The 23,671-nt window shown below is 43.8% G+C and overlaps 2 protein-coding genes and 1 long non-coding RNA gene across 3 annotated transcripts in view; 2 read left to right on the forward strand and 1 right to left on the reverse strand.

The window, feature by feature from the left end:
* On the forward strand, positions 1-6,335 carry LGALSL (galectin like). The gene is made up of 5 exons (XM_075088360.1): positions 1-142; positions 306-377; positions 520-608; positions 1,075-1,252; positions 3,929-6,335. The coding sequence occupies exons 1-5, from the start codon at positions 110-112 to the stop codon at positions 4,070-4,072; spliced, it is 516 nt and encodes a 171-aa protein (XP_074944461.1). The 5' UTR covers positions 1-109; the 3' UTR covers positions 4,073-6,335.
* ACTR2 (actin related protein 2) overlaps positions 1-23,671 on the forward strand; it is a 516,258-nt gene that overhangs the window by 154,820 nt on the left and 337,767 nt on the right. The gene's annotated exons all lie outside the window — the stretch shown is intronic.
* The window catches only part of LOC142055009 (uncharacterized), a 25,067-nt gene continuing 5,295 nt past the window's right edge, over positions 3,900-23,671 (reverse strand). The window contains exon 2 of the long non-coding RNA XR_012659764.1: positions 3,900-4,231. This is a non-coding gene — a long non-coding RNA (uncharacterized LOC142055009). The remainder of the gene's footprint in view (positions 4,232-23,671) is intronic.

Consider the following 23,671-nt stretch of genomic DNA (forward strand, 5'->3'; position numbering starts at 1 on the left):
CCACCGGGCCCGCCACACGGCCTCCCTCCCTCTCTCCCCTCCCTCCCTCTCCCCCGCCCCCGCCGGTCCCCCTCCGCCCCGTCCCCAGCGCCGCCGCCGCTTCCACAAGATGGCGGGGACCGTGGCCGAGCGGGACGCGCTGGTGAGTGCCGCTTTGCCCCATCCCCGGGGCTCCGGGACGGGGCTGTGGAGTGGGGGGCGGGTAGAGCAGGCCCCCCACGGCGGGCACCTGCGGAGCGGAGCGGGTGGGGGCCCGGGAGCGGCTCCGCCGGCATCTGCCTCAGCGCTCTCCTTTTTACCTGCAGAAAATAGAGGACGGACATTTAAACAACTCCCTGGGATCACCGGTGCAAGCTGATGTATACTTCCCTCGCCTGGTAAATCACCTTTATTTGGTTTTTTTTGGGGGGGTTTATTTGGGGTTTTTTAACCCCTTTATCCCCCCGCCGCCCCCGGCTGCACAACGGCAGCCGCTGCTGATGCCGTGTGACCCTTGCCACCCTCCCCTGTCCTTTCCAGATCGTCCCCTTCTGTGGGCACATCAAAGGAGGAATGAGGCCGGGAAAGAAGATCTTAGTTATGGGCATAGTGGACCTCAACCCCGAGAGGTAACACCGGGCAGGGCTGCCCACCCCTGGGGTGCTGGGCCCGGGGAGAGGGCGAGGAGGGAGGCCACACACACACACACCCCCACCCCTGCTTTCTGGAGAGGGATTGTTTTTTATCATTTTAAATATAGCGTGCTGATTTCTCCTTTGACCCATAGAGGGGGCATTTCTTTAAGGGATCCTGTTTCCTAACATTTCACTTGGGAGTAAAGGAACATATAGAGCATATATAAATACATATATGCACAACACACATGCACACACGCACACATATATATATGCACTGTAACCATGTTCTTGTCCCTGCTGAGCTTTCATAGCATTCCCTGAACAAGCTGAGCTGTCACACCCTGCTGCTGCTGCTATACCGTCAAGGGCTTTAATAAGCTGAGAAATTAAACCATCGGCATTTGGGGCATATTTGCTTGTTTCTGGCTGAATGAGAGACATTCTATTTGCGTTGCAGCTTTGGCATCAGTCTGACTTGCGGGGAGTCGGAAGATCCTCCTGCGGATGTAGCTATTGAACTGAAAGCCGTGTTTACAGATAGACAGTTTGTCAGAAATTCTTGTGTAGCTGGAGAATGGGGGGAAGAGCAATCATCTATTCCTTACTTTCCATTTATACCGGACCAGCCTTTTAGGGTGAGTACCAGGATGACAGCGGCATGTGCCGTATCTGATAAAATGTAATATGATCACAGTCATAGCAGAACCCGACTTGCCTCTTGCAAAATCACGGTGTAGCCCACACTTGTCCGGTTGAGACATCCGTTGCCGGATTGTTTGTGTCGATCAGAAATTGCGCAGAGATCCCACTGCTGTATGCAACTGCAGGCAGTTCAGATGGGGCTACAAAGACCTCACTGGGGTGCTATGACAAGTTGGAGGTTGTAATACTATGTGATGAAGCGCACTTCCTGAGCTTAGTTTTATAGCTATAAATTAAAAAGTACCTCTATGTTATTAGTGCATTACAAGTTATTACTGGAGTATGTAAATACTCTGTGGGACTGCCGTATGTTTTGATGGTTTTTATAATGGACGTAGTGTTTGCAATTTGGTGCAGCTAATGAGGATCTTGTTCATCCTTTGTCTTCAGGGACGTTATGCTGAGGTTGACTAGCCCTTCGTGTTAGCTGATTAAACAGATAAGCAATTGTGGTATTATTTTCTGAACACTGGGATTAAATATCCTGTCAAATTTAAGTCTGTAGGTGCTGGAAAATGGTGTGTGTGAAAATGCTGTGGTGCAAGGGATGGACTGGATTGACCTAGAAGCAGATTCCCATCTGTAGTGTTTATGGTTATGTGAAGATGTCTTTGCAAATCAGGACTAATAAACTATGCAGCTGCAGAGGGTTCCTTCTCTCTCAGCAGCTTCACAATGTTGAGGAAAAAAGGCCGCATGCTTTCTCCATGCGGCTGACCCAGAAAAACCCTCCTCCTCCCCGCCCCTCTTATGAAACCTTGCTGGCCCCTCTGCTAAACGCCAGTGCTCTGACCAGCTGCCAAACTCACTTAATCCTTCTTGCCCCAAAATAATCTCCCCCAACCCCAAAAGCTCACCATCTCCCCAGATGCTTGGCCTTTGAGAGAGTGTTTATGACTGGTTTTGCTGCAAATTGGTTGCGCTCTACCTGCTTCTACAAACTCCCATCAGAACTGGCAACACCCTTTGGTGCATGTGGGAAATGCACTTGAAAGGGCTTGGAGGCTCAGTCCTGCTCTGGCTGAGAGGGTTATACTGCCTGCTGCTGTGGGTGGTGGCTGGGCCCTCAGACAAGCTAGACAAATTTCCCAGAGCGTGTTTTGTGGGTGTCCCACTAATGACAGTTGATGTTAGAGGACACCAATATTGCACATTTGGCATGAATTACTGTAGAAATGGAGTTGCTATTTTCCTCCTTCTTTTTTTTCCCCCCTCTCTTCTTTCCCCAAGTGCACAAATGGAATTTAGGCTCCCAATTGACTTTGTACATTTGATGATCTCCCTCTCAGTGACTAAATTAGACTGTTAAGTGTTCATGTCAATTACTTGTGATCCAGTCCAATTACCTTTCTGGCATGGCCCAGGGTGATCTGAAAAAATGGATCGTAAGCAGTGTTGAGGCTAACCATATCTTTTACATAACAAGGCCTAAGGCTGGATGCGCCTGCCGCAGTGACACCGGAGCTATGCGGCAGCACGGGCGCTTCCCTGTTACGTGGTGTGGTACCAGGCCCCCAGGAGCTTAAGCTCTCCTGGACTGTCTGCTGCCACTTCTCCCACCGCAACCTGCCCTAAGTCAGTCAGGCTTTGGCTCACTCTGTTTATCACTGGCCCTGTTCCCATTTCTGTATGCTATAATAGCAGCAAAGTCAAGTGCCTGGGTGCAGCACCTCACTCCAGACTACCAGCCTCTTGAAATGACCCAGGATTTACATGCAGCTTCCATGCAGATTTCCTTCTTAGCCTGTCTGGACCTAGAGGTCTCCTAGGGCCTGTCGAGAAACACACGTTCTGTGCCCTCATATCCCTGCTTCCTGCTAGGGCAGCTCTAGTGAAGCTTAACTACAGGGCACCCTCTCAAGCCACCCCTAACATCAGGAATCTCCCAACCTGTCCAAGCCTGTTCAGCTCCAGGCTTTGTTGCTTTTCCAAAGCATTTCTGCAGGGCTCTAGGAGGGATGAGCTGTGTCCCTCCCTGAGCCTGTTTCTGCCTCATGCAAACTGTCTAGCTGAATTCAAGCCATCCTGCACTCCATTTCCCTTGCTGCAGCCCAAGTATGGAGTTTAGTCCAACAGGGAGTCCTGGGCTTTGCAGCCACAGTCATGAAGGCCATTTAGTTTTGCAGCAGCTGTGTGAGGATGTATGGGAGGGGAGGGCAAACCTATCCCTCCTCTCATGTTTGTTCCCTTCCAGTAAATTAACAGATGTGTGGAAAGCATTGCAGAGGGAACTGCCCCCTCGTTCTGCAGCAAAAAAAATTCTGTAGCAAGGAATGCAAGATTTGGGTTGGAGATACACCTTCTTCCCCCTGTAATTCCAAGATGCAAAACCTCCCAGATGCCAGTGGGACTGGGTTCCAGAGTCCTTCCTGCTGTGGCAGTGTGAGATTCGATTAATGTCCCTGTGGAGTAAGAGCAGGTCCATCGCAGTGTAACTGGTGTCACAGGGACAAACTGGTCCCAGCCCTGGCTGTTACATGGCACATGAAGTAGTAAAATGTCTAACCACACCAACACTACTTAAAGGCTATTGGAGTGCTCTCTGTATTCTGTGAAATAACTTCCCAGTTACACTGTGAACAATGTGCTCCACCATTTTATTTTTACAGGTCGAGATACTTTGCGAGCATCCCCGTTTTAGAATATTTGTGGATGGACATCAGCTCTTTGATTTTTACCACCGTATTGAAACACTGTCAGCAATTGATACGATAAAGATAAATGGAGATCTTCAGCTCACAAAACTTGGCTGAACTTGTTAGGACTGCAGATTCCAAACCGGCTCAGGTGCCATCGTCCGTTTGGAGAAGTGACAGCTGGCTCTGGACACAGCTATGGTAGGAAGGCTGCCCCGTTCCTTTTCCGCATGCAGTTCTTCACTCCTGTGCCGATGAACCGGCCTGTTGTTTATCCTAATGAAGAACACTGCTGGTTAATAGACATTGAGCCATTTTTCTTGGATCATAATAGCCCGCCTGTGCTGGATAATCAAATTGGAATGGATTCAGAAAGACTTGCAGTCTTGTTTCAAATCTCACAGAAAGGCAATTTCTGTAATTCAGCGCTAAAACCAGTTACTGAACAGCAGTGACCACAAAAAAAGTTTTTTTCTTTTGCAAATACTGTTTCTGCACTGAAGTGGAGTAGTGTAGCACAACACAGGGCCACATGCTGATGTCCTTACCTGGGGTCTGAGCCTGGTTCCATGGAAATCAGTGGCAAAGCTCCCACTCACTTTAACGGGGTACAATCAAACTGTCTAGTCCTTAATCAAGCACAATTCCCACTGACTTCTGTGGGATTTTTGCACACGCCTGGGGGCCAGCTTTTCTGCTGGTGTAAATCGGCATGACCTCCGTGGCTTGCAATGGAATTTTGCCGATTGCTCCCAGCCGCTGATTTGGCCCAAGGACTGTGCAAAAACTGAATGAGGGTGTGAGGACACAGCCTGTATATTTTAGTCAGGGTATTTGCATAGAATGTAGATCATTACGAGTTTTTGCACAATGTATTGTTAATACAATTTTTAAAGCTTATCTGTAGTTTATTTATTTATACTCATTGTATGTATTAGTAAAAATGAACAATCTTACTGATGGTTAAGAACAGCAAAGTGTAAACATTTTGAATGTACAAAATGTCTTAGGTTCTTTGGGTAAACTTTATGTATCGTTCTTGAAAAATCATGTTTCCTGTCGAACATTTAGTTACATTTTGATGGAGCCCTCTAGGCCCTGGGAAAATGGGGGCATGGTAGTTGGTGGGGGTGGGGGGAACTCTCTGCATATTCACTAGAAACTGTTTTTCAGGGCTTACTAACTTTGCTGCACAGGACAGGTTTGAGTTAAAGTTGATCCATTTTGAAAACTTAAATGGCAAATTTGTGGGTTTAACTTGCTTTTATGACCTGAGAAAAAGTTACATTTGGCAGTCTCTTTGTTCAGAAAGACAACCAGCCTCTTTCCAGGGGAGATGGGAGATTTTTTGCACTTGTTTGAGAACATATTTGGCCTTTGATATGACAATTAAAACTTGTCTAGACAGCGAAGTTATTAATGCTTGAAAATCAGCTACTGCACATGAATAATAACTTTTCAAGTAGCTTTTTAAATAGTAGGTATAGCTGTATAAACACAGTCATTGCGCTACACTATAAATGAACACAGCCACTTTTCTTGACTACTTTAGGACTAAATACACTTTTTTTCCTTGGCTGCTCACAGTAGACTATACCAGGTCTTTCTGAGTAATTATAATAATGATATAAACATATATTTAGGCGATTTTGAAAATATGTAATATAGGGACTTTCTAAGACACAGACTACAAAAACATTCTTTGTAGCACAGTATTTAAAAAAAGGAGAGAGAAGAATCTCACAAATAGAACTATGTTAAACCTGCAATAAAGCTGTGGTTTAAAGCAACCAGAACTGGAATATCCAAAGTTAGGGGTAGAATGCCGGTTGCAAAGCCTCATTTTGCACTAATTTGGCCTGCAGTGAAGAAGCCTTAGACTGCAAGCTGAAATTCCAACTGTGGCTCTAGTCCAAAGCCTGTTGAGGTCAATCAGAGTCCTCTGAGCATAGAAGCATGGTTATTATTTCATGCAAGTGCAAGTCTCTGTAAAGCCAGGGGGGTGTTGCTACTGCTGCAGACAAGTAAAGAATTGGGCTGCCACCTATAAAATAAGAGTTAAAAATGGAATTTTTAGCCTTAACATTGACATTTCCTGACTTTTCCTCCTTTTTTCAAATTAAGAGAGAACCTGTTGTTTTCCAGATGATCTTTTTATCTGGTGTGTGGCTTTTAAGTTGTACATCAGATTCTATTTGTACTCCAGGTTGAATCTTGATATGAAATGTTCCTATCTTGCTCTGTTTTTACTCTTTTACATGATACATGATGACTGTCATTTTCCATTGTATAAAGAATGCTGACAGTGTTTCGGTACAAAATATATTCTTAAAAATCATTATGATTATGATAATAAAAATCCAAGGGAAAGGTGCTTCTACATGAGGTGTTTGGATTTTTCTCCAGCTTGGAAATGCTCTATAGTTCCAAAGCAGATGCAGGCAGAAGATTAATTCTGTTTGGAGAGATATTTAGCACTCTCCCTGCCTAGCGCTTTCTCCAACTAGATATGTATAGCCAGGTTTGCTGATGAGGTGCTGTTGCCTGAGGCTGTCCTGCTAGTCCAGAGGGCCATAAAGTAGGGGGCTGGAGAGAATAAGTAGCACCATGACCCTACAGTAGCACAAAACCAAAACGGGTCTCCCTGAGAGCAGAGATTTCCCCTCCTGCCTTAACTGTAGCCCAGAAAAGGGGATTTGGCTGACTTGAATTTTCAGCCACCTGGGATTCCTGGTAGTGGGAACAGGCTAGTACAGCCCTCGGATTTTTCCTATCCTGCAGAGGCTTGGCACGGCACAGTGCCGAGGCCAGGGATGCTGAGATGAACTCAGTGCACTACCACGTCAGCGGCGTGTCTGTCAGGAGCAAGGGCCCAGCGATACTGTCCTGTCTCTGGTCTTATCTGCTGTGCTGGGCACTCTTGTTTCTTCCTGCTCTAGTAGTTTTCTGTCTCGGGAAAATGCTTTTTTTGAGCCTTAATCGTGTTTTACCTTTGCATAACTCCACCAACCACAGCGCCCACCACCTGATTCTGCTCTGTTGTGGTTTCTGAGCCAGGCTTTGAGGCAAGAAGGGCTGTGAACCTGCTTCTGATGGGTTGTGGTTTGGCTGAGAGCTCAGGAAAGGGCAGAAAGTCACAGTTACGGCTTCCACATCTGTTTGTCTGTCTAACACCAGTTTGGAAGCTTATTTTTCTTTTGTTCGTGGGCAGTGGCTATGGCAGGCAGGTGAAGGAAGGATGATGCTTATGTATCAAAGGGCTGTTGCATGCATTGGCTGACCACTTTCAGTAGCTACTGCTGAACACTGCAATGTGCAGTGTAAATCAGAGTAAATTGAGGCCTTAAACTTTTCTGTTCAGTTGGACTTTGAGCCAAATCCAAATGTTTAAGGTGGGAGAAAGTGCTGCAAAATTTATATCTGAATTGTGTGGTCTCCACAGTTTAGGCATTATTCAGATATTCATTTTAGATATATACCCTACCAGACCTGAAATAAGACTGTTTCCAAGTTGGGCCAGGTTTTCTAAATGTTTTTCAGTCTGAAGCTTCTTGGAAGCTGCACTTTTCAGGACTGAGTGTGTGAACCAACTTTTGAAACCTTATGCTAGAATATATTGGTTGAATATTTCTGTGGTTTCCTCTGAAGGAGGAAATTAATTCTGAAATGAAAGAAGCCTTGAGTGGGTAAAACCCATGTGTAGTAGAATCCCTCAACTTAGCATAGCTTTATTTTTTCCAAAGAGGAAAAAAAAAAACAAGCCAAAACACCATGACCAAATTATTTTGTTATGTTTGGAATTGGCTGTGATAAAGCTGATTAAAAAAAAAAAAAAAAAGGCGGCTATTGCCTACTCAGAAAGAGCCTTGAAATACTTCTAGTATCATGTGAGGTAGTCTGTGTCTAAACGTATTTCGCATAAACACGTTTTCACAGCCAATTTAAAAAAAAGTTACAAAATACCTTCTTTTTGTGTCACAATTAGAAATGTTTGCCCCACCTTGAGAGAACATTTTGTGCTAAATATTCAGATGTTGTCTATGTGAACTTGCACTAATATATATTATATTCTCCCTCCCCTCCTTGACTAGCTTGAGAAGAAATAGGCGTAATATTGCTAAACCGGTTGAATGTGACATCTGCTTGAGGCATAGCATCTTTCTCAAGGGCTGTTTTGAGTAAACAGCCTGAAAACCAAAAGGAGAGCCTGATTCACCGTTCTGCTGTGCCAGCTTTCCACCCCTGTCACTCTCCTGCTCTGAGGCTGAGACTGAATCCTGGGATTTTAATGTAAGAGAGCAGTGCTGAGACTTTTATTTTCTGGGACTTAAAACTCTTCTCTGGGGAGGAAACAAGAACAGAGTAGCCACAGCACTCTTGAGCTTGGTAGGAGGGTTGGGGTAGCACGACGTGCTGTAGTCCTAGCAGAGCATGAGTTCAGAGGGAGGTAGTGGCTATTTCAGGGCCAACCAAGAGCACAGGCTTTGGAGCTGTGTGACAGTTTCCCAGGGATGGGCATTTACCACATCGTTAGCTTCTGTCTTCTGCAACCCCATACCAGGGTCACAGCAAAAAAACAGCATTGCTTGCAAGTTTGGAAGGCAAGAATGGGTTCATGTTCCTACTTGCCTTCTTTAAAAGAGGCTTCCAAATAAATAATAGGAGAATTTAGGAGTAGCCGTGCCACTAAGGAATACTTCCCCAGACATTCAAGTAGTGTATCTGATGTGGGGCTCATCTTGCCTCCCACCTATGAGAAATGGTCCCAACAGAAATCTACAGCACTGCTTTCTGCACTGAGGCTGGTTACAGTGTTTTTTTCCATGCAGAAAACTGCAGAACCACAATTCTGCTGAGCCAGTTAGTGGTGGCTCTAAGCAACCTCCCAGCACCCCTGGCATTGATATGACAGTACAAGACTCAGGCTGAGGGCAGCCCTAAATGCTCACTGTGATAAGCACAGAAGGTAGGAAGAAAAGCTACACAAGTCTAGGAACAGTTAGTGACCCATTGAGATTTTTTGTAATCATGGGTATTGTTCTGACTTTCTCATGTGGATCAGAAAGTGTACAGGTAAAAGTCACTTTGCAATGAATGGCGTGTGGAGTTAGAACCCAGACCAACCCAAATGGGGAGAAAAAATGAGCTGCAGACGCTTTATCTGGCTTTGATACACCCTCCCAGCTCCTCCCAGCAATCACTGCTGTTATGAACATGCACAATTACTACAAGTAGATTCAGCAGCATGTGCAAGATCAAAATAATAAACTCATACTTTGCCACAGGTCCTCCCTAGCTTCTGTTGCTAGGCCTCTCCATCTGTCTGTCAACAAATAACTATATCCTGCTGCTTTTAAAATCCATGGCAAAAATCCCTTTGACTTTCATGGAAATAGGTCCATAAGAGAAGGGGTATTTCTAGCTCTCCCTCTCCAGTTATTTTCAGCTGGGGCATACTCTGAAAATCTGTTCTTTCATTCTCCTGAGTTTATTTTTAAGTATGAATAGAGGACTATTTCTGTCTGCTTTATCCATTTGATAGAGTCAACAGAAAGCACAGCCTCTCTCTGCTGAAGTAACACTGATGAAATGTCTTATTACGTTCTGATGTTATAAAGTGAGAGTGTGCATGAAATGACCTGGCAATAACAGTAATATGTATCATTCACCACAGATCTATTTTTATGTGTTGTGCCAATTTAATAACGACCTTTTAATAACAATAAAACATGAATTTTTCACTAGGTTGTTCTGTCTTTTATCTGAATTATTACATACCCTCTTGACTTCTTTAACTTCTGGCTTCTTTTATCTTTGGGCTGTTTTTCAGATGTAGCTAACTCCTTCCCTCATAAAACTGCAGTGTGAAACTTTGGAATGAGATGTGTGGCTTTGGTAGCAGCTGTGTAAAACTCCTTTACAGTTTAAATGCACGATACAGAACAATCAAATAACTTCATTAGAGGAAAGAATAGCTTGCTTACTCATGCAAGACTCCCACTGACATCACTGGGTAGTGTGAGCCTCAGGAGTTAACAGGCACGACTCACACCTACAGCCAGGCCATGAGACACAGACGGCTGATCACTTTTGCATGGGATAAAACAGCCTGTCAGCAGCGTAACTCACACATGCAGTTCAGTTCACCCTGGTGGGACTGGCTTCATGGGTGAGGGTTACATGGTGAGTAAAACCACCAGATCAGCTCCAGAGATATGTTGTTATGAGATCCAGTGTTTCATGTGTTGGCATGATCCTAACTAAAGTTCACGTTTACCTGAGGAAGTGCAAGAGTAAACTTTAAGGTCTCAGCTTATTTCAGTTGAAGCTATTGGAAAAATTCTGCATAACCCAAATGGGAAAGGATTATGCCCTACATCCAGTTGTGGCTGTAAAAAATGAGTGAGGTTTCTGAGGGAAACCTCAAAATCCACACAGGACTGAAGCAGCAGATGAACAGGTTTTGAATACAACTAGTTGTGTGGTTTTTCTCCTGATAAAATGATTATGAATCAGATGGTCCCCCATGTTCTAATCCATGAACATGGATCTGTGGCCATCTATGCTCAAAGCCAGACTGAAATTGGCCCTTTGTTTACTATACATGATCCTAAAAGGGGATATGCTAAGACATCAGACATTCCTAGTTAAAACACAGTATTAGGTAACCTAGATGCAAGCCAGAAATAAAGAGGACAGGGATAAATACACACAACAGTCAGAAATAGCTGTAAATGGTGTAAGCATGTAAATGTAATGCATTTATCCCCTACCAGACAGCAGAACAACAGCAGCCTCATAAGCACCTGGGGCAATTTCGACAGGGGGAGTATATACATCCGATTTCACCACTTGGCATTGGCTAACTCTTATAGAAGCTCTTGAAAAGCCCTTGTTTGACCTGTAACGCTGAGTAAACTACAGGCATGAGTTTTGGGAGGGAAGGAGGGAAGTGGTCGCCCACCCCATTGAGAGCACCTGATGTAGCAAGTGCCAAGTCTACTTCTCTCCCATTCAGATTGGAACTATTGACACCTCACAGCTGGGCCTTATTTTGGTGGAGTGTTTCTAAGCTTGAAGTCAAGCCAATTCATGTTGATGGATTTACTCACAGAATACCATGAATATGATTCTTTGCTAGCACTGCACTGGATCTTATTTTTAAATTATGACTTTCACCACTCTTCTAAGAATAGAGGCTGGCTCTGGAACAGCATCTCAGCTCCAGCATTCTCCAAAGGTTACACGTTTCTCATCCTGTTCAGGTTTTGAGGCTTCAGTTTCCGCACTGATACCTTGCTAGATTAGGGCTGTGATGCTGGGGGTGTGTGTGTGTCATTCTGTGAAAGACCCTAAGAAGGAGGTGTCTTTCAGCAGCTCTCTTCCCACCAGGCAGAAGGAGACCTGCAAGTCTCCCTCAGCAGCCAGAAGCAACAGCAAAACACAGCTATGCTGACTCATGGTTTGCAGAACAGGGCTTTCTTGCAACTCTGAAAGGTAGGAACAAAAGCCTGTTTAATTAGAAAAACTTCACTGAAGCTGAACAGTAAATCTCAGCAGCAGAGAAAAGAGAAGGATTTCAGTACTAGGTAATCTGATACTAACAGCGAAGAGATCCCTCAGTGACCAGAGGCTGTGGGCAGGTGTTGCTTCAATCGAGCAGAGGCAGAGCTCCGTGCTGTGGAGCAGCCTGTCGCCAGGCACTGATGGAGACGCTGGAGGTTTCTGAGATTGCTCATTGGCTTTGCCTTTGCCTGGCTCCAACAACCCATGTGATAGGAGAAAAGTCAGTGCTGACAGCATTGTAATGTATGACAAGCTACAGTAGCAGCTCCAGCACTGCACGCTCAAAGAGGAAAAGATGATTCTTTCCTGGATGCTCTCTAAGAAATTTGCTGTTCAATGGGAAAGATAATCACTGTCTAGAAGAGATCCAGACCAGAACTAAGGACAGAACATGGCTCTAGGTAGAATAAACATTCTTGGGAAAGCAACAGATTCACTACAATCTCCATAAGAAAATGAAAAATTTTAATTTAGAAGTACAAAGGCCCCAATAAGGACAATGGGGTTCCTTTTAGACCCCAGCTTTGGAAGAAAGATACAATGAGCTGCAATGGCTACAAAACAGACTCCAGAGGACAAAGCTGGGAGGATCTCTGGATTATTGCATGCATGCAGAACTCAGCTTCCACATCCATTCCTCTCCATTTCCACTGCCTTTGCACAGGGGTGGCAGGTCTTCTCCACAAGGGAACCGTTGCTGAAAATCCCATAGCCAGAGGAATTCAGAGCTTTATGTGTCTTCTACAGATACCACTGAAGGTGTACTTTATTTAGCACCACTCACTGAAGAATTTCAAAGCACTGACAGTCTTCACAATTCATGTTAGTTCATGAATGGTCCTTGCCATTTCTATAATTTCTGCTGTTATTCTATGGGCAGGGAGAGAGAAGAACAGGGATGTAATAGCTCCACAGCAATAAGTGCTGCAATTTGGAATATACTGGTTTGCACACACCTAATATCTCATCGCTGTGACTTTTGACTACTACATTGAAGTTCAGACTCCCAGGCCCCCTCCTTCATTCACCAGGCAGACATGTTATTTTGGACCAGAATATCCTACAGTAAGATTGAGTAATGCCATACACCATGAATAGCTCCTCTGGGATCAGAGGGTCTATTTGTAATACAAAATATGATTTTTTAAGTAGTAAAAATTGAATGGCATTCAGTCAATTTTTTGCAGCCTCCACTGACTCACGGTGCTTTCACCTGCAATTTAAGTAATGCAGAAGAGAAGCTGGAACATGGAAGACCCGGTTTCTTAGCAGGGAGTTGTCTGATGCACCTCGGATTCAAAAGATGATGTGCACACACATTTTCCTAGACAAAATACAGCAATCACATCCTGAGTGATGCAAACAGGTAGATCTCTCTCAGTTTTGGTGGAAGTACACTGATTGATAGTAACTGAGAACCTGCAGGAGTACAAACTGCTTTAGGGTTCCCATAATAAACCTAACCTCTTCCAGCTATTCAAAAGATGCTCTCAGGCAAAATAACAGGATTCTATTTAGCAGAGGGAAGCACATGATTGTTCTAATGCATTGTACAACTGAAGCTGTGATAATGTGGGCTAGAAGATGATGTTTTTAAGCGAAAGGGAAATCAACTGTAATTATAATTATTATTGTCTTTATATATTACCAGCTGTATTGATTAACTTCATCCTGTGTGTCGCTGGCAACATTATCTCATACTAGCATTGGAGAGCAGCAGAGATCGGTGTATTTTTAGAAACCAGATTCCCACAGTGTAATTGTAGCAATGGGATGATCGTACACATGCATATTAAAATGCCAACAGATGAACTCCTGGACAGTGCCAGCAAACATTTCACTGTTTGGAGTAGGAGGAAAGGGCAGGAACGTACGGCTCTGGGGTTCAAAAACTGACAAGCACAGCAAATTTATCTCTAAGAGCTGTGTGGCTCACATTGGCCAGCATGAAAGGGAAGCTGATAAAAAGCAGAAGCTCACCTTTCAGAATTAAGAGATGATGCATTTGCAGGTCAGAGTGTCCATATCTCTCCTGCCTTACTTGGTCCCATAATACATGAAATTACATCTCTGTACCAGTAAAGAGAACCAATGGCTATCTATAGACATCCTTCAAGGGCTCAGTCCTGGGCCTCAGCTGCCAGTGGGCAGCATTTGGGGTGCCTGTGTTGCACAACAGGGCATGGTGCAGAGGTCCCCAGATCACTGAATCTCATCAAGACTGCAGAAGTACAAGGCTTACTGCTGGTCACAAAACTGTACAGATGTGGGCACACAGCTGGTAGGGCCAAGTTGCCTGTAAGCAAAGTTGGTAGGGAGGTAACACAGAGCTGCCTGTGCAGAACAGATGTGCAGCAGCATCTGTTATGAACTTACACATCTTGTAAAGCATTTATATGTCTTGTAAAGCAGAAGATGCTGTTTCAGACTCTCTGGGAACATCAGCCAGGTTAACAGTCCTGTCATTGGGCTGGTTTAGACAGGAGTTCTACAGGACTGATCAAGGTCTGAACCTCTCTGCTAAGAGCCAGCCCAAGTGCCTTTAAGTAGAGCACAATATGGGTTCACTTGTAGAAGAAATAACTAATGTACACTTGAAGCATTCAGCAGCCATTCACGTATCAGCATCTCAGAACACCTAGTATCTTCCATTAGACTGTTGCTGTATTCAATATAAACAAACTGATGATCACAGCCCATCACAGGAGCATGGTGACTATTACACTTCATAAAACTGGCAGTCCAAATAGTTCAGTCTTTGGCTGTGCTAACTAGAATGTGTTTGGAGGACAGCCCAAGGGATGCTGTGGCAGACAGCTACAGCATAGCCTGCCCCAGATACATTTTTCCCATTCTCTTCAAGTAGAATTGGCCTGAAACCTATTCAGTAGTCTTGAATTTTATGTATTTATCACTGCAGTAGGACATGTTGGTATTGGAGGCTGTTAAATGCCTAATCTTTTTCAGAGTCCTGTTATGTTTATGCATGCTGATATTGTTCATGAATGGCAATATACTCCATGCAAAGAAAATTCCTCTCTGTCTGCCTTCAATGTACCGCTCTTCTGTCTCATTATATGCCCTTTTAAGCTTTAATATGTGGATGAATAAAGAGAAGACCCTAAACTACTTTCTCAGTGTCATTTAGCTTTTTATATACTTTCATCATGTTTATTATCACTTTCCTCAAAGTACACGGTCCTTTTCACCCTAATGACCAAATACCAGACTAGAAATTTTTCTAAAATGTTTTAGCACATGGCTTCAATCCACACTATAAGAATTAACAGTCACCACAGTCAAAGTAAATTGCAGGTGGTGGTATATTGCCTAACATCCTTATGTAAATGTAAGATAAAGGCCTACTCCAGGCCGTGCAGTGAAACATAAAATCCAAGTGAACAGGCTTTGCATATCAAGTTATATCTTCATTTCAGAAAAGCCTCTAATTATGCTGAAATGTGTGCTTTCAAGCTTTCCTACACCTGGCCTCCAGGAACCCCCCCAGTTAACTGCAAGCAGTGACTCCATGTCACTCTTTCCCCACAATGGATTTTAGACGTTGAATCTACATAGCTACAGCACCAGACCAAATGGACCTCCATCTCCTCAGCCTGTTCCCACCTGCCTCTGGCCATCCTCCAAATAATTTTTGTGGCTTCCTTTATGTTCAAGCCATCTTTTTCTACCTGCAGTGCAGGAAGGGAGTAGGCAGATCTGGCCTCTCAGAGCATCCCACTCCACAGGGAACATCTTGTTCTGGAGAGGGCATGGCAGGAAGAAATATCCTTCATGGCATTCATGGTGATGGGAGCCAGGTTTCAAACAGGAAGCCACAATTTTCATTGCCAGAGACTGAAACCCGTCTCGGGCACATAGCATCTTTACTTGCCCTCTTCTAAGCTGCTTGGTTTACGCCTCAAACAGATCCTAAGGGAAATTCTGGATACCTTCACAGGTGAAATTCCATATACGGCCATGAAGCCACAGGCTGTGACGGCTGGCATGCATATATGTATCAGCATGCCAAAGCTTCCACAGCAACAAATAACTAGTATACACAAACACAATTACACATACATTTATTGGGAGAAGGTGGTAGAGTGACTCAAACATGTGTCAACAGCTTCCCAGGGTGAGGATTTAAAAGAGCTATTTGGTACAATAAAGACTGATGTTTAATACACAATTTTCTGCAAAGACGGCTTTTTTTTGCTTAGGCCAGCTGAGCGGCTATGTTAATGGGAAAACTGGAAGCCTTTCAGCAGGTGAGTAGTAGCTGAAGCTGCAGGGGTATTCATGCCACCTTCTGCAGCATCTAATTTCAGCTGTGGTAATTCAGTTGGGTCTTTGTGGGTTCCCTATATAAGCAGTAGAAAGAAAGATGCTCCTCCAGAGAATGACTTAGCAGAGACAATTTTAATGCCCTGAATGGTCTTGCAGAGGCCTTAGCTCCAGTGTTTATAAAGGGGCCTTGAGGACACTCACCTTCTACCAAACACCCACATGTGGATGCCTGATCTCCCCTTCACACAGATACACACCCTGTGTTTGAAGTTAAAAAAAAAAAAAAAAGAGGTGGAAACAGCAGGCCACAGATAGGTGTCTCTAGATGTTTCCTTAAGCACATGCTAATAGGAAGGAAACCACCACCCTAAGAAAGTGAAGAACAGCGAAGGCTTTCAGTGCTGAAGGCAGAGTTATGCATCACTCATACAACAAAGACGACACTTGCAATTCTGCTTCCACAGGGGTTCACTTGTCCTGCCAGGCTTGGAAAGAGATCTGAATAAAAAGCCCTGGAAGGAGCTGAGGCACTCAGGGCAGCACCTGCACAATATCCCTCTTCAGCATCCCACAGGTGATGCAAGCATCTTCTACACATAGGAGTAAGAAACACAATGCATTCTATCAACTAGAAATGCTAAATGATGTGGAAAGGTCTCTATAAGCATGTGATCTTTATTTATTTTTAATTATTTTCCATATCGCTGAGAGCAGAGTTTCCTATTAGCCAGCTCCAAAGTAATTATTGGTTACAGAACTTTCAGTGGCTTTCAAGCAGGTTCTGCATTGCCAAAAGCAGGTGGCAATAGGAAAACACCACGTGCCTCCCACCAAAAGTAAAACCAGATAAAGCAGAATCGCATTTCAACAGAGCAGATTTATCGTTTTGCTTAGACTGAAGAGGGTAATTTTATTATCACTGTCCTTTTTAAATTGTTCAGCACTGGCATATGAAGAAAGATAGAGAACAGCACCTTCTTAGAACCCAAACTACCAAATAGCTCTTGGCTGGTGGGTTTCTTTGCAAACAGCACTGGGAATGCTAAATGTTTCAGTATTCAGCCTTCATTCCTTGATGGTCTCCTACTCTTGAATGTAGAGGAAACAATGGTGGTACTCTAGTGATGTCAAGGAGGTTACAGCAGCAAACAAATCTCACCTGAGCTGGTTTGGGCTGCCAGTTTTGTGCATAGCTTACATTTTATCACTTCAAAATGGCTGACTGCCGGAGACGGGTGAATGACCACTGGCTACCCAAAGTCAAAGTCAGCCTGACAGGTGTTTCCAAGTGCTTTACCAAAAGGTATAAATACCAGGCATGAATTATTAAGTGACCACCTCTGGGGGAATTGGACAGAAACAATTCATTGAGCTCGGTCTCACCTAGCACCAATGCTATGATGTATCTGAACATGCTCACCCTCCCATAAGGCTGCAGCCTCTACACGGGAAGGGGAATGGGTAGAGTGCCTGAAAGCAGAAAGGGAACAGGCCCATGTCTCTGCACAGAGATAACAGTCATTCAGCTGCTTATTTAGCTACAGTCAGAATGCATCCTGTTTTGTGAATCGGCCAGCACACAGGAAAAAAACATGGGCATGAATCTCCTTGCTCAGCAAATGCAGGACACAGGCTTTTCATTTTCTAAGACAATATTATTTTTATATGCAGTCTTAGCTAAACTCAGGAGTCCTGATGTGTTCTTACTCACTTCAAATTCCTTGTCCACTTCATCCAACTAAAGACTGGGCAAAGATCCAGGGCTAAGGACTCTGATGGACTGCAGAAACAGAAGGACAATGATATGTTCACCTATTTTGTTAAACCTGAAGTCTCTGGAGATGCAAGACTTTGCATTTACAGGCATTTTTTTATTGCCAGTGGGGTTCAGGATCATAAGGTCTTTGGAGCTTAGAGATTCAGACCCTGAATTTTTTTTTTCACTTTTGCCTATTTTATACTCTTTGTATCAAGATAATCCATTTTAATACACCCCAAGGAAATGAGGGGAAAACCCTCAGATTCCTAACTAGGTTAGGGCTATACTAAACCTTCCATGGGCAAAGATCTAGGCAAGGGTGGCCCTACTCTGACAGAGGGACAGCACTAAGGATGTAGTTTAAAGATAACAGAAGTAAAAGAAGGAGATGTCAAAGAAGGACTGGGACACAGTCTTTTGGGTTCTAATTACAGTTGGCTCCTCTGGAGTATCCTCTGAGGAAATTTTACACAGCAGCAGCCCATTAGCTGTAAAAGACCATGCACAAAAGCCTCAGAGAAAAAAAATCTTCATGCAGACAACAAAATCACAAAAATAATCACAAAAAAGCACGTACCACTTTCTTTTCTTTTTGTTCATTGCAAGAAAAGTATAAATACATATAGGCAGTCACACACAGATTTATTCCTGACCTTCAAAACATTTCTAATTCGAATGAGTCCAAAGCCTACATATGTGTGTTAGGTAGGCATCACTGCAGCTTGTTGCATTCTACCAGCAAAGCACCTTACAAACTATAATCCGTTCTCTTCTAGCAACCATTGCCTTGGTGAAACAGTGATTTGTTTTTTTCATAGCTGAGTGATACCAGTGCAATGGGAAATGCAAACAGCACCTTCGTGCACCAAAGAAGGTCCTGTGATGGTGACGTTTGCTTCTTAGGACATGAAATGGTTGAATTCAACATCAAGGTATTAGACCAGCCAAAAAGAATCACAGGAATAAAACTGGTACTCAAAAGCTCACACTAATGCTTTGTATTTTCCACACTAGCTTCCACAACTGCAGAGAATATTTCTCTGCTCTTCATGGGACTCACTCATTCACTATCATATTTACTCTAACCAAATTATGATTCCCAAGGGAAACCTGGAAACTGCTGTGGAGCCTTACCTAGGGCCAGCATTAGACTGGGGTCCAACACAGCTCTGACCTACTGCTATCTGCTCCCTCATATCAGTCCCAAAGCAGAAAAAGAAATGGTCATCTTTCAGCTTAGGGTGTAACGGTCCAGCCTATCCCACAGAAAGCCAGGCTTGACACTCATCACACATGAAGCTTTCCCACAGGCAAAAACAAGCCTCGAGAAGCTGTAGAGATAAGTTTATAATGCAGTGATGACTCCTTCTACACAATCAGGAGAGGAAAAACACACCAGGCACACTTACTGCACCAGGCCCTGGGGCATGCTTGTAGCTGTGCAATGCTACCAGAATGCACATTAACAAACAGAGCAATAACAAGGTAATAATTGTGAAGGGGAAAGAAACCTATCTGATGCACTCTTAAACTGAATTAAAGGCACCACAGTAGCTTGCATGTAACAGAATCTGACTCAGGAGAAACTGGTCCAGCTCTGTAAAAGCAAACCAGCCCCATGGCAAACCTGAGCATGAAGTGACTCTTTGTCATGCTTTGTAAGGGGTTATCACCCTGGGGTTTTTTTTTAGGTAGCACAGAGTTGTAGCTCTGTCTGCCTGCATCTCTGCGTCAGATTGAGAAAGGGGATTCTCCAGATAAGTGGCCTAGATAGTAACAGCATATAAATTGTCAAACAAAACCAGAGGTGTGTAGGTAACACGGGCCGCTCTGAAGGCACGGTCAGTAGGGTAACTTAAGCACATTCATGGTGTAGAACTGCAGAGCGGAAAAAGCTCAGTATAACCTGCTGTCAATCTGCATCAGAAGACATTTATATGGGAAAAAAGATCAGAAGACTCGTGGTCCTGCAGCCATGAAGCGCATGCACCATGCATCCCTGACTGTCTAGCTACAAGCAAGAGAACAGGCCAGTTTGCAACAGCGTCTGCAGCAGGTTCAGTCTACATCTTCCTCATCCCTGAATCAACCCTGCAAAGGGCCATCTGATAACAGCCGAGCTCCATCAGCACAATTCAGACAAAATGATCCCAGAAGGTACAAGAGAACATGCTAGAGGGGGAGCAGTCATGTGCTAAAATGCCTATGTTATTTTTGAACGAAAGCTTGTTCACGTCCCACCATCTCTGAATAAGCAGAACAAGCATCTGACTGGTGAGAGATCTCTGCAGTGCTCCTCAAACTCCCTACTGCTCCACCATGTGATGATATGCACAGGAGTCTTTGCGCTTTGAATAATTCAGACTATTACCAACAGGTTTTATCAGGAATTGGTTGCTGCTTAGAAAACTGTGAATGATCTCATAAGCTGCAACATTTGCTAAATGAAACCGGCTGCTGAGGAGACAGAGATTTGATTTTGGGAGCTAGCTGCATCACTAGCAAAGGTCACGTATCTTGGCTCCTCCACAGAGAAGGATTTGTTGAAAACTCAACCCAGTATGGGGTAAACAGTGAGTTACTGAGAATATGCTCTCTGCCCAGGGGATTTCTTGCCAACGGAGACAAGCCCCTTTGCAGCAAAATATGGATAAATATGGATAAAATATGGATTGCGGCCAGATTTGGAAATAATTATATCTGCTTTGTTCACATAACATTCCACAACTGGGCAGTTGGACCAACGCCATTTCCATACAAACTGATTTTAAATCGCCATCAGTCTTTCAGATGCTGACTTGCATCTGACCGAGCAGACTGTGAATACCCTGTGGCTTACATTATAAACAACTCTAGAAATACAAGGAAATAGAAACAGAAGTTGCTCCTTTGAAACCTCTGGCAATCAGCTTGTGTTGGGAAGATGAGTCTTGGTGCTTTTGGTGCTGTTTGCAGCCATGTTTCCAACTCACTAGGTACTGAATACATGGAAGAATGGGGGTATGAAAATTCCTCAACACCTAGATCCCTCTTTGGCCAAACAAAGGTACAAAGCCCAAGCTGGTGCTCTGCAAATAGCCCCCTCTCAGCTATGGTGGGAATCGAGGCTCCTTGCAATAAGCACTACACCCTATAAATTGACAGGTTTATTGTGCTTATTAAACTTTTTTTCAGTTCAGTGGTTAAAAACTGAAAACCATGGGCCAAATTCACTGCTAATGTACATCCCTTGAGTTCAGTAAGCTTAGAGATGGGGGGGCTGCAGCTCACTGCTTTGCACATTACCTCTCTTGAAATGACACAGACTGTATGGCTGATGCAGGGAATGGCATGGGGAAGTGCTCCCTGGCAAGGGCTCCTGCAGAGCACATCAGCGACACCACAGAAGCCGGCTGGGATCGTATGTGCTTACTAGAACCACAGAGCTGGTTCAGAGACAGCACCCTTTTCCTAGCACTGAAACCCACTCAGCCATGATTTAGAGAGAGGGCTCCTACTTAGAGCCTGGTGAATTTAAAGATTGCACAGGCACCTGGATTTCCTAATCTCATCTTTCCTAGCTCTCCCTGTGGCAATAGAGCTGGTTCAGCTGCTCTCAAGAGATCCCTGACTGATCCTGGATATTGAAGGGGTGAGGGCTGGACCTCATCTCCTCATCTGCCCCGCTGCCTTTGTCATACTGCTGTTTCCCTCTGACCAGCTCTCCACACTCCCTTCTGCCTGCTCCTTCCCACATTCTGCCTGTTCTTGGTACAAATGTCAGGGGTTCAGTCTTGCTTCTTTATGCTTGTGAGATAACAGCAGGGGACCACACAGAGACAACAGACCCCACTGGCTGAGGGTCTCATTCTGGCTGCTGGTGTAGCCAAAGGCCATTGCATGCAGGACTCTGGGACAGACAGTACTTCTGTTAGCATTCAAAAACGTTTTGGCTATTTGGAGCATGGTATTTTCTCTCTAGATTCTGTATTGTTGTATATACTTTACCTATAAGAGCAACCCTGTCAGGTAGTTTAGGACCAGATATGGCCAAACTCATGTATTTCTCATATAAGAGCTTTCCAGAAAGCAATCCTGTTTTTCTGAGATCTACCCTTGTTATCTGCCTACATCCTAGATGCTTTGCATCTCAACAAACATAGATCAAGAAACCAAACCCATTGCAGAAAAATAAGACAGAGGATAAAACTGACATATGTGGTACTGAAATAGGCATCAGATATGAGTCTGAAAGACACTGAGAAAGATTTTGACAAATGTCTGCAAAAGGAACCACTTTCTTTGCATAGCAGTTGCATTTGAGACAGAAGTAGTCATTAACCCAGGAAAACTTCAGCTGCTTCTGGTGTAAAACCTGGAACTGAATCCTACTTTTGCTTATGTTTAATGGACATTTTGCCATTCAATGTAAAGAGAAAAAGGCATGATCTTCAGAAGAAACGTTCTCAAATTATTTTTATTGATATGCATCACTGCCAATCACAAAACATTGGCTCGTGAGGAAAACTTGTCCAAAACACCTGAACCAGGCACTGGAATTTCACTGACTGTGTTGACACATAGATATGAAACGAACTTGTGTGATTACAACAGGATATTGCAGGTCTTCTTTTATATATATATATATAAATAAAACCCACCTCTAGAGGTAAGTTTCAATGTTCCTAAACCTCAAAAAAACAAACCCCCCAAAAAACCCAAACCCCTCTGAAATGCTTAGAAATTAAAAAGCCTTAAAACAGATGTTTGTGATACAGCTGAACAGCTTGGTATGCGAGAGACTGCTGTAATAGTGCCCATCACATACACAGAGTTAGTAGATTGTACCTCAGAATTTCCTACCATCTGATCTACAAGAGCATTTGGAGGCTCTTGGCTCCTGTCATCACAGAGAAGAGCTGATGCACAAGGAAGGAGGACAGCTATGGAAATCAACTCACCTTTGTCCAATAAATAAATCTGATCATTATAACAGAATAATGGTCTCCAACCATTTTTAGCACTTTTAATCTTAAACGTACAAAATTCACAAGCCATGCCTCTTAAAGGCAAGAGACTGTCATTAAATGAATAATTCTAATTTCTTTTTTTATTGACTTTCTGCATTTAGAGCCTACATTGAAAAAAAAACAATCAGGCACACTGGAAAGCTTTGCTTTGCTTTCCTGCTGACAGCTGAGGTACTCACACAATACCACCTTCTAGGAGATGGAAGTATTGTCAGACCTGGGAGGAAACAGTACATGTTGCCTATACATCATTTTGGCCGTCCATGGCTTGCTGGGCTGCTACACTTGTCAGCTCTTTTTCCTTCTCAGCTTGCCTGAGTAACACAGTTAAATTAGGGCTGAAGTCAGACTGTTTTCAGTCTGCGCTTGTCTTAAAGTTTGTTTTATCTCCTTCACACCTGAACAGGCCAGCACTGCCAGCAGCTTGCCAGTTTTTGCCAGCTACACTGCTTTTCTATTGCTGCTTCTGACAAGCCTTGCCATCATTAAAATGCACATACACTAAAATACACTTTGCACATGCTGCTGATGAGTTACTTATAAAAACATGTTGAGGCCAGGTGTACACGTAGTATCACCACACTGAAGTAATTAACTTCTGCCACTTTGAGGATGTGGTCTAGACCACGGCAGGAAAAATGGGGCTGTTCTCACATTCATGAGCTGGTTAATCCACTGGGTAGCCCTCATATGGCAAGGATGTGAGCATGCATGTTCATTAGAGGCTCCAAATCAGCTGCAAACATGATTGAGACTCAGAAAGGAGTTCCTTAGAAGAAAAACAAACAAAACAAAAAACCCTCCAAACAAACAGTGTTGAGTGTCAGCAACCCTACCCTTGCCCAAATAAGCCTGAGCTACCACCCAATGAACATACATGCCCTTTAGATATAGGAGATTTCTAAGACCCACCTAAATGACTGCCATTTCATCTATTTTCTGTCAATACATAGGGTTCTTTGTAGTTAACACATTTAGGATTGTTTAAGGACAATTCTGGGATTTTTAATGGCTCGTGAATCACAGGATTCCAGTAAAGTACTCCAGTAAGATAGCTAGGGAGATTTGTATAAAACAGTAACAAACTTGCACTCC

This window comes from Phalacrocorax aristotelis, chromosome 3, assembly GCF_949628215.1.
Source record: "Phalacrocorax aristotelis chromosome 3, bGulAri2.1, whole genome shotgun sequence".
In the NCBI taxonomy this organism is placed as follows: domain Eukaryota; kingdom Metazoa; phylum Chordata; class Aves; order Suliformes; family Phalacrocoracidae; genus Phalacrocorax; species Phalacrocorax aristotelis.